The sequence below is a fragment of the Haemaphysalis longicornis genome, unplaced genomic scaffold, assembly GCF_048455015.1.
Source record: "Haemaphysalis longicornis isolate Haplotype H1 unplaced genomic scaffold, Haemaphysalis longicornis Haplotype H1 scaffold_1, whole genome shotgun sequence".
NCBI classification, from domain to species: domain Eukaryota; kingdom Metazoa; phylum Arthropoda; class Arachnida; order Ixodida; family Ixodidae; genus Haemaphysalis; species Haemaphysalis longicornis.
Window position 1 is genome coordinate 175,590,474 of NW_027526203.1, and position 15,601 is coordinate 175,606,074.

General features: G+C 46.7%; 2 protein-coding genes across 3 annotated transcripts in view; both read left to right on the forward strand.

Moving 5' to 3' along the window:
* LOC144139624 (cytochrome P450 4C1-like) overlaps positions 1–9,899 on the forward strand; it is a 123,599-nt gene extending 113,700 nt beyond the window's left edge. For both annotated transcript variants that reach the window (XM_077671924.1, XM_077671927.1), the window contains one exon: positions 9,717–9,899. In XM_077671924.1, the coding sequence (XP_077528050.1) occupies positions 9,717–9,892 (176 nt within the window). In that variant the 3' untranslated portion in view covers positions 9,893–9,899. The remainder of the gene's footprint in view (positions 1–9,716) is intronic.
* Positions 9,900–11,634: 1,735 nt separating this feature from the next.
* Positions 11,635–15,601, forward strand: part of LOC144139637 (ecdysteroid-regulated 16 kDa protein-like) — a 39,476-nt gene continuing 35,509 nt past the window's right edge. The window contains exon 1 of the mRNA XM_077671936.1: positions 11,635–11,866. Within this exon, the coding sequence (XP_077528062.1) occupies positions 11,770–11,866 (97 nt within the window). The 5' untranslated portion in view covers positions 11,635–11,769. The remainder of the gene's footprint in view (positions 11,867–15,601) is intronic.

Consider the following 15,601-nt stretch of genomic DNA (forward strand, 5'->3'; position numbering starts at 1 on the left):
GCGATGACGTAAAAGCGAAGCAGCCTCCTGCCTCTTAGGCAAAGCTCCTAGCTAGTAAAGCGATAAGAAAGGCGGAGCGTGCATACCAGCGGTTCAACGTCATTGCGAGGGATGAATGACCTTGAAAGATGCAGCGTAGTAGAGCTTTCGTACTAGAAATTATTTCCGCCAAGTTATTGGGAAATTGTTTGGGGGTACCTCACCACAAAACGCTGGCTTTCATATGGCTTTCACGCACTCCATAAAAAAATATTCCGGGCCACCTCCACTAACGTGAAACCTAAGGAGGGGCGGAGCATGCAGTGTATAAGTATATTCTTGGCCAACGCAGATGAAACCGTTTTGAGGTAGAGGTATACAGCTTTGCTGTAAAAGTCTCTTGACTTTGAAGCATGAAGCTCTCTATCGCAAGGCGTAAACGAGAGTCCCGGTGTTTTTTAGTACGCGTTACGTTCTAGCGCGACGCGTAAATGAGTTTCCCGGTGGTTTAGTATCGTGACTACATGAAACGATGATTACCACGACGATTACGACGACGACGACGACAGGAGACGCCAACAGCCCGAGCCCCTAAAGGGCTTCGCCCCTAAAAATGGTTGGCTGTCCTTTTTATAAAATTTCCACTCGTTGCCTTTAGGTGAATTTGAGCGAGGGGAGGAGTGGCAGTTGGCCATTTTGGTCACGTTTTTGTTTTTTAAATTTAGTTTAGCCTTCACTTCGAAGTCCGCGGACGCACGTTGAGCTCAGGATCGTTTACGCTGTTGAATGCTCGTCGAACCTGATGATGAGCATCGATGCAGGCCTAAGTGCTTGGCCAGCCTATTCTCTTAAACTTTTGCGAGATGATAGGAGATACGCCCGTGGAAGCAGGAACATGTACAACATCCTCTCAACACTGCCGCATCCTGTGCATCACGTACAGCTACCGCGCGCTCCATGCAGCAGCCGCTGTGCCTAGCATTTTCGATGCGCGTGGGAAACGCATTGCCTAGCAATGCGCTTTCTCGCTTACGCGGCATTGTTTCGCTCTGCGACATTGATTATATAATCGGGTACAGCGTAAGAACGGCAACGGAAGTTGTCACTGTGCCTCATTACCGCAGCCGGATGTGACTCCGCGCGGCGCAAGTAATGCGTTACCGGGAATATTTTGAGCATGGCACGAGCTGTTTTCATTATTTTTGGACTAATTGGATCTTGTATTTTGGATACTAATAAACTACTTTAGCGACGACAAACAAACTACGTGAGAAAAGGCAGATGATATCACGCATTCATAGCATCTCATTTCAAAACGCGCGCGCCCATTGACATGCGGGTCCGTCGCTCAGGCGGAATGATAGGCTACCTCAGCTATTGCCATTCTTAACTTAATTTTCGCGAGTATAGCGTCGCGGTGGCTAGCATGCCCGACACCCCTGGGAATTTCTTGCAACGTTCTTTCTTCCTCACTTGATATTCTTTCGCTTTGTGACCATGACTGAGGGCTGGCTTCCCTCCTGAAACGCTCCTGTATACGGAATTATGACAGTACGGAGTTCTTACCCAGCCTGACACAAGGCCGCCATAAAATGAGCGATATTTTTGGGAAACACGCCTGTGATGACAACATCGTGCACATGTCTAAGAAAAGGCTAGTTCTTTCACCTATAACGAGTATACACGTTGTCTCTCCCTTACGAAAATGATCGCATACAGTCCTAGTCCATATTTCGCAGGATTGACTGTCCCCGTGCACTATAAAAAGCAGCGTGAAAGGCCACTGGGGTGCAATAACATACACCGAATGGATATTCGGGTTTGGCTCTGTAAAACAAGCTGCTAGAATCCACGCGTGAGTAAAAAATGGGCAGCGTATCTGCTCCCTTCGCTGCAAATGTCGCCGAAAGACGATAGTCTTCTGCCGCTACTGCCACGTAACTGCTTCTCTTCTCCTCTCCTCTCACGCTCTTCCCCTCACCCCTTGAAACGTCGGCATATACGGAATTAGGAGAATACGAAATTTTTATCTTTGCTGACACACCGCAGGTATAAAAACAGGGATATGCGTCCCCAACACGTGATAATAGAGAACGATATTACGTTAAAACATTTTGCCCCGCTTTTGTCTCTGTACGACCGCCAGAATCGGAGTCCGTATGAATTCCGTATGTACGGAGTATGCGGAAACATACAGAAAGCATGTGTAATCGTATTCACGCTTCTATAAAGACGAAAAAAAAAAAAAACACGTTGAAACGTTGCTATTCTGACAAATCAATTGATTCTTTTGTTTTTGTAAAGATTACCCGCATTAGTTACGCCTGTGTGTGTTCTACTTCGTATGAATTCCGCATTCCCTTAATTCCGTATATCAGGAACGTTTCCCGGGGGTACCAGTAGAGGTTTGCTCGAGTCATTTCAGTTTTGCCGCGTTCCGCTGACCGCACCTTCTACTGGAACGTTTTAATTGTTACTGTTAAACTTGGAACCCTGCTACGAGGAGGCGCAGCGAGCGCATTTGGTATTTTGTGGACAAAACATTTTTTCAAGGCCTATTTATTATTTGCTAATGGGAAAAACCACGCAGCCATGCACTTTTAATTAAAAGAACGATGCACATGTGACTTCAAATGTGCCTAAAGTTTTTTTTTTGTTTGATCAACAATATTGACAAGTATGAACATTGTCACCAGTTTTATTTTTGCCTGTGTAAACATTTCGTGAAGGAATTATTTTAACTTTTGGCTGGTTCACTGAATCGACAGATAGACAGACAAACAAACAAACAAACAAACAAACAAACAAACAAACAAACAAACGTACAAACATATAGATAGATAGACAGACAGAGAGACAGGCAGACCAAAATTTTCCAGTTTCAGCACCTCAAGAAAGACTATCATCTACAAAACTTTCACTTATGGAAAGCAGCCGAAAGAAACGAAAACAGGACAGTCAGGGCAGGTACTGAGCTCCTGCGGAAAAACACTAGTGACTCAAAGAGAAAGGCCGTATAAAAGAACTCCGCATTTCCCTAATCTCAAAGATTAGCTACGATGATTGTGTGTGACTCACTTCTCATTGATGTTCAGCTAGCGTTCGGATAGACGGGCTTCCCACGCGCGTTTCTTGTTATTTTTCGTGGTTTTGTGTTTACTTAAATTCACCGCACTCTTCGGCCGGCGTTTAACAGCCGGGGCGCATGTTTACAGCGCTGCTCTCAGATCGATTTAATGCGATACGCCTGTACGTGCTGTGTATCCAAATGCGGGTGACTATAGGTCAGGGCCTTGACGAACCCTTGTATGTCTTTTCCTTTCCTGCAGCAGGAGCTACATTAAATCGCACATCGAATGAAAGTTGTTTGATATCCTGATAGGTTAGGTGCGTTTAAAAGCGTTCAGAATTCACATATTTATTAATTTCAAAAACGTGTTTTAAAATAAATATGCAGTTTGAATCTTTCTAGTAGTAAAATGCTAAGAGAACACGCCCTTTTCTTCGAGCAATTGTTTCCGGCCCTAAATAATGCTTAATTGCTCAAACAGTGTACTTATGGTACGCTTACGAGATTCAGCGGATGTGTAGCGGAGCTGGCGCGTTGAGTGCTGGCAAAACGAGCGGTACGCCATATCTAATGCCGTCGCTCTATCAGTTAATCCCTTGGACTCTACGTGGGCGTACTACATAAGCGTAAGTTACGAAGGGTTCAAATTGAATGGTTTTTAATGGATGGCGCATGACCAAAGTGTCGCACATGCCAGCTTTTTATAACTGGGCATGCGCACAACCGTCGCGAATTAAGACGGTATGCGCTGGCTTTGCCTCAAGTTTTGGTAGTTTTGGTAGTGTGGGTGCGGATATTCCCCTCCACGAAAAAAACAAAAAAACAAAAAACAGAACAGGCTTTTTTTCCCGCATGAGGAGAAGGTTCCCGCCTTAGAGGGAATCGTTGATGTGAAGGAAGCGTTTCATATTAGCTTAACACATAGTTGCGAAGCTATATGCGCTCTACATACTGTGCTAGCATTGCTGTTACCCAGAGAGAGCGAAACAGTATTAAGTGTTACAAATATGCCAGCTTGTCCACATCGTAGCACGACCGGGATTTCAGGGGCGTTGCGTGAAAAAAGGAAAAAATTCCACCGGGAAGCCGTGCCACTGCATGTCGGGCCCGATACTGAACCCGGCACAGGGTTCAACCTGGTTTACCAGGTCTCGAAAATTCCGCAGAACTTATAGGTACCCTCGACGTAGTCATCGCACAATGTTGCAGGATCAGAATTTATTTTGCAGCAGGAATTCCGGAATTCAGGTTTTTTTTAGCTCAACTTGCTCGGTCTCATTGCCGTATGTATATAGAATACCTTCAGCAGAATCGGATGACATGTCGCAAGACTACGTATTCCATGGACGGCCACATTTAGGCGCGAATGGAATTGGAATTTTCTTTGTGATTGTTGCGTTTTGGTGATTCCGTTGTTATTCTTTTTCTCTGATTATGCATGCTCGCTAAATGTTGGCCCGAACACGTGATGTTCTTATTAAATAAAATCTTATCTGATCGCTTGGGAAGCATATAAACGAGGCAAACTTTGTTGACACATATACAGGGTGCTTAAGCTAACTTTAGCCACGGTTTAAAAATGTACCGATGCACTCTACGAAGACGCAATTAAATTCATGTTGCTCACTTTTGTCTGTAGTGTATCACGGTATTTTTTGTATTTTGCTTAATTACATGATTAGTCAATTTTAATTAGCCAACATCTGAAGCCACGCAGCTAGGAAAGAAATTCCAATTAGAAAGTTGCAGAGCCGTTTGCAAAACGTCCGAATGAAGCTTCTGTCCTTCTATGTATTCAGTATTCGTGTTCTTCAGCTTACTGATGATGCCCGCGAAATACAATAAAATACCACGGGACGTGCCCGCTCGCGCGTCGTGATTGCAGTGCTCCCAGACGTTCCGAGCACAAAAAAATCATAGTCGCGCCGCCTCTTAAATGGCGACGCAAGTGTTGGCTGCGTGTGCTTATAGCCAGTAGCGAAACGTCGCGAGGAAAGAACATCACGGGCGTAAATGGCACACTTAAACGCTTGCGTCACTGCCTGTCGCGTTTGAATCGGCTGCGCGCATATGATTGTTTCTGCTCCGAAGGTTTGGCAGCACTACAATCACGACGCGCAAGCCCTAGAGTTTCTTAGTAAGTTGTAAGAAGCTCTATGGCGCGAGCGGTCATGTCACGTGGTGTTTTTTGTATTTCGGGGACATCAACAGTAAGCTGAAGAACACTAATACTTAATAGATAGAAAGACAAAAGCGGTTTATTCCGACGTTTTGCAAACCACTCTGCAACTTCCCAATTGGAATTTCTTTCGTAGCTGCGTGGCTTCAGATGTTGGCTAATTAAAATGGATTAATCATGTAATTAAGCAAAATACAAAAATAGCGTGAGACAATACATACAAAAGTGAGCAACATGCATTCGGTCGCGTCGTTATAGAGTGCATCGGCATGTTTTTATATTCTGACTAAAGTTAGCTGAAACCCCCTGTATATCTTGCGCTACACGCATGGCACCTTATTGCATTTGATCGTCTATCGCAGCCTAGACTTTAATGATTGATAAATAGATAAGGCTTGTCTGCAGAAATTTGTGCCGTCCATCTGTGGGCACAGAATGATAGAAAACGCTAAGAACAAAGAACTACAGAGGGCGTGTGCACGTGCCGGAGACGGAGGCGTCAAGTGCAGCCCCAAGCCGGCGGCGCCATTGGATGTGGTGGCGCTGCGCTCGCACTAGTGCTGCAGTGTCTGTGCTAGGGCCTCTGCCTGACGCGCCCCTCGTCCCTCTTGTAGTCGCTGTAAAATGGAGCGTGTAATGGAAAGATGATGGCGAAGAGGGTGTAATGGGAATGCCGGCGGCGAAGTGTTTACACTGGGGGACAACAAAACGAGCGACTATAGTAGCCGATGCCACTACTAAAGCCAGGAAATATGGCCTACGAAACCGTCAGAACGCAAAGCACTCTTGGCACGGTGTGCAGAGGGCGTTCGAGAACCACTGTGTTGCGGGCGTCTAAAGCCCGGGCAATGAGGGTGCATCGGGGTGAACATCGTGTTTGCAAGGGAGAGGAAGTCGCTGCTCACGCATTTTTAAAGATCGACCAATGCATCTCCGATTACTTTTTTTGCAGAATGGCATTCTGTATAACGGAAGAATCTTGTCAAATGCTTCAAGAGCGGATATCCTGCGGATAAGAGTAGTCCTGTGAACGAACCCTACAAAAGCCCAGCAGATGAATCATGTTTACCGCCGGTCCATGCGGGTGGGTCATCATCGATTTGAAAGCAACAGCATGCCAGACAGGCCAGACAGAGGAGACAAAAACTCGCGCTGTCATCATGGTTGTCAATTTCCAGCCGCCTGCGCAACACCGACTCGATCAACAAAGCTGCACGCAGAATGGTGGACGTCATGCTAGTGTTGCTAGTAGCTGTACTAGCAGCTGTTGTAGTAGCTGCTAGTTGCTAGTAGCTGTTGCTAGTAGCCTTTTTCTTGATCGCTGTTCAGAATAACCGCACCTATAAGAGAGCTACCGTCGGTAATTGCGGAATTTGCCTACCACCACGACGTTTATTATTCTGCACGCGAGCCTCCAAACCTGAATTCTATAAGCTTGCCTTAGGGCTCCTGATTTTCGTGTTACTTGCACGTGGCAGCAACGGAGACGCAAAAACAGGCTCTTATAGCTCCAGTCTTTCTACACCGATACCCTGCTGTTACCGCGCCTCTGAAGCCGCGCTTGCTTCACGTGCCGTCCCCTTGCGTCACCCTTCAAGATTTCAAGGATGCTTCTCTCTTTTCCTTCGGAGAATGGGCGTTCCTTGCGTCTCAAAATAGTGTTACCCAAGAAGGTTGTATAACCTTCTTGGTGTTACCACACATTGCGCTCTCGGTACATGAAATAAATTTGAGACTTCATTGCCCGAATGTCGTCGACCTGGTGGGGTTTCTAGCAGGGACGCATTTCAGGAGGCGAAAATATTTATTTAAACCCCGTGGTTCTATAGTATGGGCTGGTATGTCATAAACAACGGTAGTTTTACAAGCCCGAGGATGCGGGTTCAATACCGGGCGCGGTGGCGTTTTTTTTTTTGTGTGACGGAGGCGAAAAACAAAAACTCTCATTTGTCGACATTTTGGCGCACGTCGAAGATACCAGGTGGTCTAAATTAATCCAGAGCTTTGCACTACGGTGCGCCTCATAACCCAAGTGCAGCTTCGGTGCCTTAAACCCGTAAAATTTAAAAATTTGTGTTCGAAAAATAGAATTATCAATTTCATTTCCACAACATAAAATTACTTTCACCTAATTTTATTAGTTGTAAGAGAAGACATGCAGAGATAATTTGGAAAAGTTTTCCTGACAATTATTGGTGTATTCATGACAACTTATACGGCCTTTGTGGAGGATGAGAAAGCACTGCAACTTTTCATAGCTTTCATTCCTTGAAGTACTACTTCTGATTTCAAGGTTATAGCAGTAAGGTTACGATTCATTAATCCATGCTACCATTGTTCTCTGCTACGGAAAGTCAATTCGCGTGCATCAACGCGTTATTACTGATGTCATATTTGATTTTTCTCCCATCGACTACTCTGGTTCTGCTTCTTCCTCGCACCATGCTGCTCCTTAAAGTTCGGTGTCGGTGATCCTAACTCTCCATCCTGCATAAGGCTAGCAGAGCAGATTAAAGTCAATTTTTGTCACCAAATTCCTTTCGCGCTAAAGAGCACATATTAATTTTTTTGTGCGTGCCTAGATTTCAAAGCAAGCATAGCTCGTGAGTTGTCAGCGCGGAAAATTGAACCTTGGTCCACAGTTTCCGAAAAGGGGAGGCGTAAGTGCTGTGCTACAGCTCCTTTTGTAGCGGAGGTATAACCGCAGGGAAAATTTGCACACACGTCTTACACGCTACAAAATTATCGACATGGCGGAATTTTACTGGACCTCGGTTCTTAGATTTTTACTCACGACACCACTACGCTTTTTTATTACAACTGAAAAAAAGACCGCTGCCGGTTACGTGCAGCTACTGCTACCCAGGGCAATATTCAGACAAATGCCACAAATGTAAGGAAAGGACCGACCTAGCACATTAGCTATGGTCTTGTCCGCAGGCGGCTGCACCTGCGCGCAGAATCACTCAGGCGGAGCAATGGGATACAGTGTTGCTCAACTCGGACCCAGCGGATCAAGTCTGGGCCATCAAGCTCACCGAGGACTCTGCTAGAGCCCAAGGGCTCTTGGCCGACGCGTAGGATCACCTGCTCCTCCCAATAAAGTTTTTTTCTCTCTCTCTGCTAATGTATGACCCCTATTGGTGATGTGATCCCAGGCTAAAATTACGATGCCCTGGGCCACAGTAACTTCCAGTGACACGTGCCCACATGGGATGTAAGCGAGGAGGGAAGAGGAAGTTTCGGGCCACTTGCTAAACATGCTGGCTGCAGCGAAATTCTCATGGCCGAGTGCCAGCGTTGATAGAGGCGGCAACTTACCTTGTCCACGTAACGGATTCTAGATACTTACAACTTTTCCCGAATGTCTCATTGCTTGGAAGCAACGAACTCACGCTCACCTCGTGGCTGGTATTGTGGGCGCTTACTGGCTCGTTGCCTCTGCTTGGAGATTTGGTCAACGCGCTTTTAGCCGTACGCCTGCACTCGTTCGCTTGAGGAACGTGTCTGCTTGCTGGCCCGCTCCTTCCTTGCTGGATTACTGAGCCAAAAGCCCGCATTTTATGCGCCCGGCATCTTTCTCACATAGACAGACGTCAGTGCCATTTCTCAACTTCTAATTTCCCGAACCAGTCTTGTTCAGGACATCGCCTGTTCTTCCGCTTTGAAACGCCTGCCGCGACGACCCTGTGGTTAAGTCGTTGTGGTACTGAGCACGGGGGTGCAGGATGCATTCCCCTCAAGGGCGGCTGTATTTTTTACAAGGGCGAAAAACAAAAACGCCCGTGTTGATAAGATTTCGGCGTGGATTGGGAATGAGCATGTCTTTAAACTAATCTGCAGCCACTTTCTTCGTCGTGCCTCTTACCTAGATCAGGAGCAGCTTCGGCGCGTAAACGTGCGGGCCGAGCTTTTTGTACTCCACATTTGCAAAGAAAAAGGCATTTAAGATTCTTAACGGGTTGCTAACCGCGAATACGTCGAGCCGGTAGCCTTCGCTCTTATGCCGTCTGTTTCAAGGTTTCCCATCTTCTCAATTTCTCTACCTGCATTTAACCTACGATACCCCCGAAGTCGCAGATCCCTGTATAACTCTGCTGGACTCTGCTTTACTCATGGCCAGTTCAACATAGTCGTAGAACCTTTGGGCCCTCTCATGAACATGTGTAGAAGTTATAATGTATACGTTTTGAAAAACCATAGCTTATAACTTCGTTTCTGCTACCTCTTTAACATTGCGGGATAAACTTATCCCTGCTTGGTTATGAATTAGAAACCATAGCCAACTTTTTGCTATCCATCAGGGTTTGGTAAGAGGAGACATGAGTCGTATATAATTTTGAAGAGTCTCGGAAGTCCCTGTAACGTCCCTGCGTCTGATGATATATCTCAATGTCGGAGAGGGGGTCAATCAGCTTCACGAGGACGACTTTTGTTTTATGTATTCGCAGTTCTCTCAGACCTCATACATACTCTCTTACCTTCTAGGGCAAAAGTTCGCTATGCTGGAAGTCAAGGTGCTGCTGGCTAAAGTCCTCCGACGGTTCAGCGTATCCACCGGCGATCACCGGGACGACCTGCTCTTCGACGCTGACATATTGCTGCGTACAAGGAGGCCCATCAACATACGGCTCCATCCCCGGAAACTCGCTGTGGTGCAATAAAAATTCGTGCAGCTCAACAAGTTCGCAGACCTGATTCCGGGCTGAACATGAGCATCTAGAATGTATAGGGAGGAAAGTGTGAATGCTGCAAGCACATTTATTCGCAGGCAGACTTTAGGTGGACTGAAAAGAAACATAGGTTAACCACTATAGGTAGCTCTATAAGCTAATTAATTGTTTGTGTTGTTTATAATCACTTATTGAAGTGTTATTATATTTATCTTTTTAAAATTTTCAATGATAGTTTTGTTCCCCCTCACTGGGTACTTTAGCAACGGTTTGCGCCCTTTTCCCTTATCGGAAAAAAATTCTGTGGATGCCCATGTCTGCTGAACAGCGTCTTGTGGTTTCAAGGCGTTTTTCTAAGTACTCAATAAGCCTGCAAGTGGTTCTCAAAGGCTCGAGAAAAATCGTACATACATCGAAGCTGCAGTTGTTTGCGGTAACTTTTTGTGCAAGCTCTACATATGTAGTTATAGGCGGATGTGTTGGAAGGGGGTTTGTTTTACAGAGACGTCACAAAAAATGCTTAAAATACTCCGAACTTTCAAAGTAATGTACAGATTGGAAGTATTGGAGCGTAACAATAATTTCCGTAATACAGACATGTTTCTCACAGCATCAAAACTCATTAATTTCACATTTTGTACCGTGGTACCCCACACAATACATGTGTTATATCCGAGAAACTGCAGTTAACGAGAAAAAACAGACGTAACGCAAACGTAAGAAATAATACACGAGCACCAACTCACAAATGTCAATGATTTCGCTCATGGCGTAAAAGTATTGATGGGGTATGCTGTTTCAGTTCCGTCGTGAGCTTACAGCACTTTGTGGCCATAATGGATCCGTGTAATTGTTTGAAGTGTGGGAAAAGGCATTAAATTAATGTTACAGTTTCGCATTCCCGTGTTCGTGCTCTATGTGGGGCTCACTGCTCCCGTAAAAGGGTTTTAGCTAGTAGCAGATATATTTCCCGTCGTGCACCCTTGACAGACAATTGCGTTCCGTTCCCAGCAGAACACGTCACCCTGTCGACCTGTAGCAAGGAAAAGTGCGACATACGCTGTTTCCGAAATAAGGAAAACTTTTATCTACGACCTTTTCGCTACGGTGAGCTGATAGAACGAAAATAGCGGCAAATTACGAGGTTGAGGCAACCAATCCTTTACGGTCGTACAGCTAAGCGAGAAATGCGCCTGCTTGATTTGGAAGTCCACAGAAAGTGGACGCTTTCACAGCGTCTATAGGCTTACGTTACGCCACAGCTTCTGTCGCGGTATTTGAGTACATTGCACTCGTCACCATTTTGACGTAAGTTTGATTAGAACCCGAGCCTTGTGAACTCCAGAGTGCGTGAAGTCTCGTCAGCAACTCCGCTATGCTGCGCACCGTCATCGCGGCATCGCGTGGCTCCTGGGATTTCCGGCGATGGTGTCGCCTGTCTCCCACATTTGCGTCCGAGACATTGATTCACACCTAGCGACAGAAAGCGAGGGAAGAAGGATGGCGGTGTAAATACGAGAAGAGGAAAAAGAAGACGAGACGCACGAAGGAAAAGGGGCGAAAGGAACGAGATGCAGCCCTGAAACACGAGATGCTGCCGGAGCTCCAGGGCAAGCGATAGACATCGTATAGGAAACTGGTTTCAAGCGGGCGGCGCTTGCGCAGTAGACCGTCACCTGAGCGTTCAGAAGTAACGGCGGCTTGCCTCCTTCTATTTTGTACGGTTCTTTTGCTTTTCCCTCACTTCTTTCTGCGTTCTCCACTCGCTTTTCGTTCAAAGGCCGATCATCGGCTGCCGTCCGGTGGCAACGGCTCCCGAGTTCAGATTGTCGTCGCCGAAGGACGCGGGCAGAAGCGAACAGGTAGCGATGGCTGTCGGACGCTGGATTTTCGCCGCTCTGCTGCTTGTTGCCACAGCTGGGTCCTCGTTGGCCGTCTACGACGACGTTAAGCACGAAAAATGCGGTGCGTATACAGAGACCGGTTTGCGTGTGGGGTGTTTGCGGGCGCCTCGTGAATGAGGCACGATTATTCTTTTTATTTTTCTCCCTCTGTCATGGCGGGGCGCTTGAAGCTGGAATGACTGAGCCGTTGTTTGGACGGTGCTGATTCTCCGTTCCATTTGCTCGCGGCCTTAATTTTACCGGTGTGCAATTTAAAAAAAAACTGCTTTTTGCGATTTGATCCCATGTTCAACTAAATTAAACCCCTTAGCCTCAAAACAGCGAACCCTTCAGTTTCGAAAGCTACTCGGACCTCGCAGCTGCATCGTAAAAAATCAAAAGAAAGGACTTAGCGCTTTGGGAATGCAGTAGTCAGCGTTAATGTAATAATTTAAACAGGGGCACGAGCGCGTTGCTAGGTGCTGCACGAGAATTCTATAACCAGCGTCAGGCTTACTGTAACGCAAGCGCAAAGTAAGGCGTAAGACCTACCGCCCTAGTCTCGACTTGGCCTGGGTCCTCAGTGCCGGCCATCTTGAACGGCGAATCCGGAGGATTTTTGATCGGTAGTTAGTTTTATCACGTGCTTCCAGCTGACAAAGGGGTTTTGTGTAGCATGTTGACGTCGACTAGGAATATTTTTGCGATAAAATGTTCGGTCTTACTGAAAACGCTTCCACAAATAATCCTGCACTTCTAAAGTAAAAGCAGCAACAGCAAAAATTTCGGCAATAGCATGCCCTTCGCCGCAAGATGACGTGGTGACTGTTCGTTTCCATTGCGTACGAAAGCTGAACGGTTTGGTACGGTAATGCAACTATATTTTTTTTTTCATGAAATACAACAGACGCCGCCGAAATTGGTTGATGCGCTTCCTTAGGTGGCGCTATTCTAGTAAGGTTGCACATTGCCATATGCGCTGTGAAAGCAATGAATTGCACTTCGGGAGAAGTACATCTCGCGGCGGCGGGTTTCTCGGCAAGCGCTAAGCGATTTGAGAGCATTTGTAAAATATGCTATACACGCAAGCTCACGCAAAAAAAAAAAAGGCAGCCCCAAGCAAACTCAAGAATATGGGCCCTATTCTCGACTGGGTCTGGGTGCCGCCATCTTCAACATGGCGTTCGAACGATGTTTTTATCGGCTCTGAGCTTAATTATGTGCTTTCGCCTGACATAGCGGCCTTGAGTGATTTCGCAAATTTGATGTCGACTGGAAATCATCATCATCATCATCATCATCATCACCAGCCTATCTACGCCCATTGTAGGGCAAAGGCCTCTCCCATTAATTTCCAGTTACCCCGGTCCTGCGCTAACTGCTGCCAATTTATCCACGCAAACTTCTTCATCTCATCTGCCCATCTAACTTTCTGCCGCCCCCAGCCACGCTTGCCTTCTCTAGGGATCCCCTCTGTTACCCTTAATGACCAACGGTTATCTTGCCTTCGCATTACATGCCCTCCATACCCACCTCCATTTCTTCTTCTTAATTTCTACCAATATGTCCGTAACACGCGTTTGCTCCCTGACCCACTCCGCTCTCTTCTTCTCCCTTAACGGTACACCTATCATCTTCAGTTCCATTGTCCGCTGAGTCTTTAAGTCGAACCCTCTTAGTAAGCCCCCACGTTTCTGCGCCGTAGGAGCGTACCGGTAAGATGCAGCTGTCATCAACTTTGTTCTTCAGGAACAGTGGTAGGCTGCTATTCATTATCTGAGAATGCCTGCCATATGCACTCACCGCATTCTTATCCTTCGAATTATCTCTGCCTCATGGTAGGGATCCGGGGTCACAACATGGTCTAAGTTGATGTATTCGCTTACCACTTCCACGGCCTCGCCACCTATCTCAAACCGCTGTGCTGTCCCGAGGTTATTGATCATTACTTTAGTTTTCTGCATATTAATTTTCAGGCCCACGGTTCTACTCCGTTCGTCTAGTGCAGAAAGTATGCTTTGCAATTCGTCCCCCGAGTTACTTAGCAAGACAACGTCATCAGCAAATCTGAGGTTACTGAGGTATTCTCCATTAACCCTTACTCCCACCTGTTCCCAATCCAACGTTCTGAATACTTCTTGAAAACATGCTGTGAATAACATCGGAGAGATCGTGTCTCCTTGTCTGACAATTTTCCTTATAGGTGTTTTACTGCTCTCCTTATGGAGGATGATGGTAGCTGTGGACCCATTGTAAATATCCTCTAGTATTCTTACATAATGCTCGTCTACACCCTGGTTCCGTAATGCCTGAATGACTGCTGAGGGTTCGACCGGGTCAAATGCTTTCTCATAATCTATGAAGGCTATATATAGGGGTTCAATATACTCCGCGCACTTCTCTATCACCTGATTGATCGGGTGGGTATGGTCCATTGTTGAATAGCCTTTACAAAACCCTGCTTGTTAGGTTGACTGAAATCTAAGGTGGTCGAAATTCTGTTAGCGATTACCTTGGGAAGTACCTTGTAGACGGCTGACAGTAAGCTGATCGGCCTGTAATTTTTTAACTTTTACATGTCACCTTTCTTATGGATTAGTATGATGTTCGCGTTCTTCCAAGATTCCAGTACACTCGCAGTCATTAGGCATTGCGTGTACAGGTTTGCCAGATTTACTAGTACAATGTGCCCGTCATCCTTCAAGAGGTCTGCTGTTACCTGATCTTCACCAGGTGCTTTGCCCCCTCTCATTTCTTTCAAAGCCTTCCTTACTTCTTCTGTCGTTACTGGTGGGATGTCTGTCTCCTCTGAACTACTTTCTCGTTCGGCATTATCCTGGATATCCTGGCTGCTGTACAGACTACTATAGAACTGCTCGGCTACTATGACTATTTTATCCCTATTTGTGATAACCTCGACTGGAAATACTTTTCAATAATAATTTTCTGCTCACTGGAAGCGATAAATTCGGCTTTCTTATCTGAAAATCAACGAGAACGGGTTACTGAAAAATGTTCCACTTAGAGTTGCGTGATCAGTTTAACCCGCAGCCATGCTCCGTCTGTGATCAGCTGAAAGGAGCTGACACAATTCAAATCAGTGGCGGGAAAGGCAGAGTCATTCACTAGCAACTTTCCGCTGCCAAAATTCTCGTAGTTTAACACGGAAACATCCCGCCATTTGTCGAGATTCGCCGCCATTGTCTCCCAAGGGCCCTATTGTCGACGGGAGAGCTTTTTAAAAGTGGAGCTGTTTAGGAGCTCGCAATGTCCGTTGATGATGCCCGTCACGCCAGGCTAAGGTACCCCGCTGGACCGACAGGTGGCGCCACCGCCTCGACGGCCGTACAGTGCGCGATTTCGGCTCGTGCGCCGGGGCACGCGGCACACTTCCACCCCATATATATGTACCGATCAACTACCAGACCTCCTTCCGCCTCTGCGAAAGTCGCCAATACCACTGCCGTAGTAAAGCGAAAGGTTGCCGTAGATTATCGTGAGGGGCCGTACTCCTTCAGGTGCGCCCAAAGTCGGCCCGCCACCTTCTCACCCTTACCGCGGGCCCACATGTACTCCCGAGACGATGCAATGGCCGTCCAGTGCGCGATCTCGGCTTGCATGTGCGCAGGGGCACGCGGCGCGGCGCATTATTACCCCACATACATGCACCGATAAACTACCACACCTCCTTGGAGTACGTGCGTACCGCGGCGACTGCCGTTGTGAGCGACAACCGCCCCTGCAGGAGCTGGCTGTCAGCGCACCGAGGTCAGCTCCTCTGTTTCAGCGAAGTTAACAGGCGTAGAACTGGCTTTAA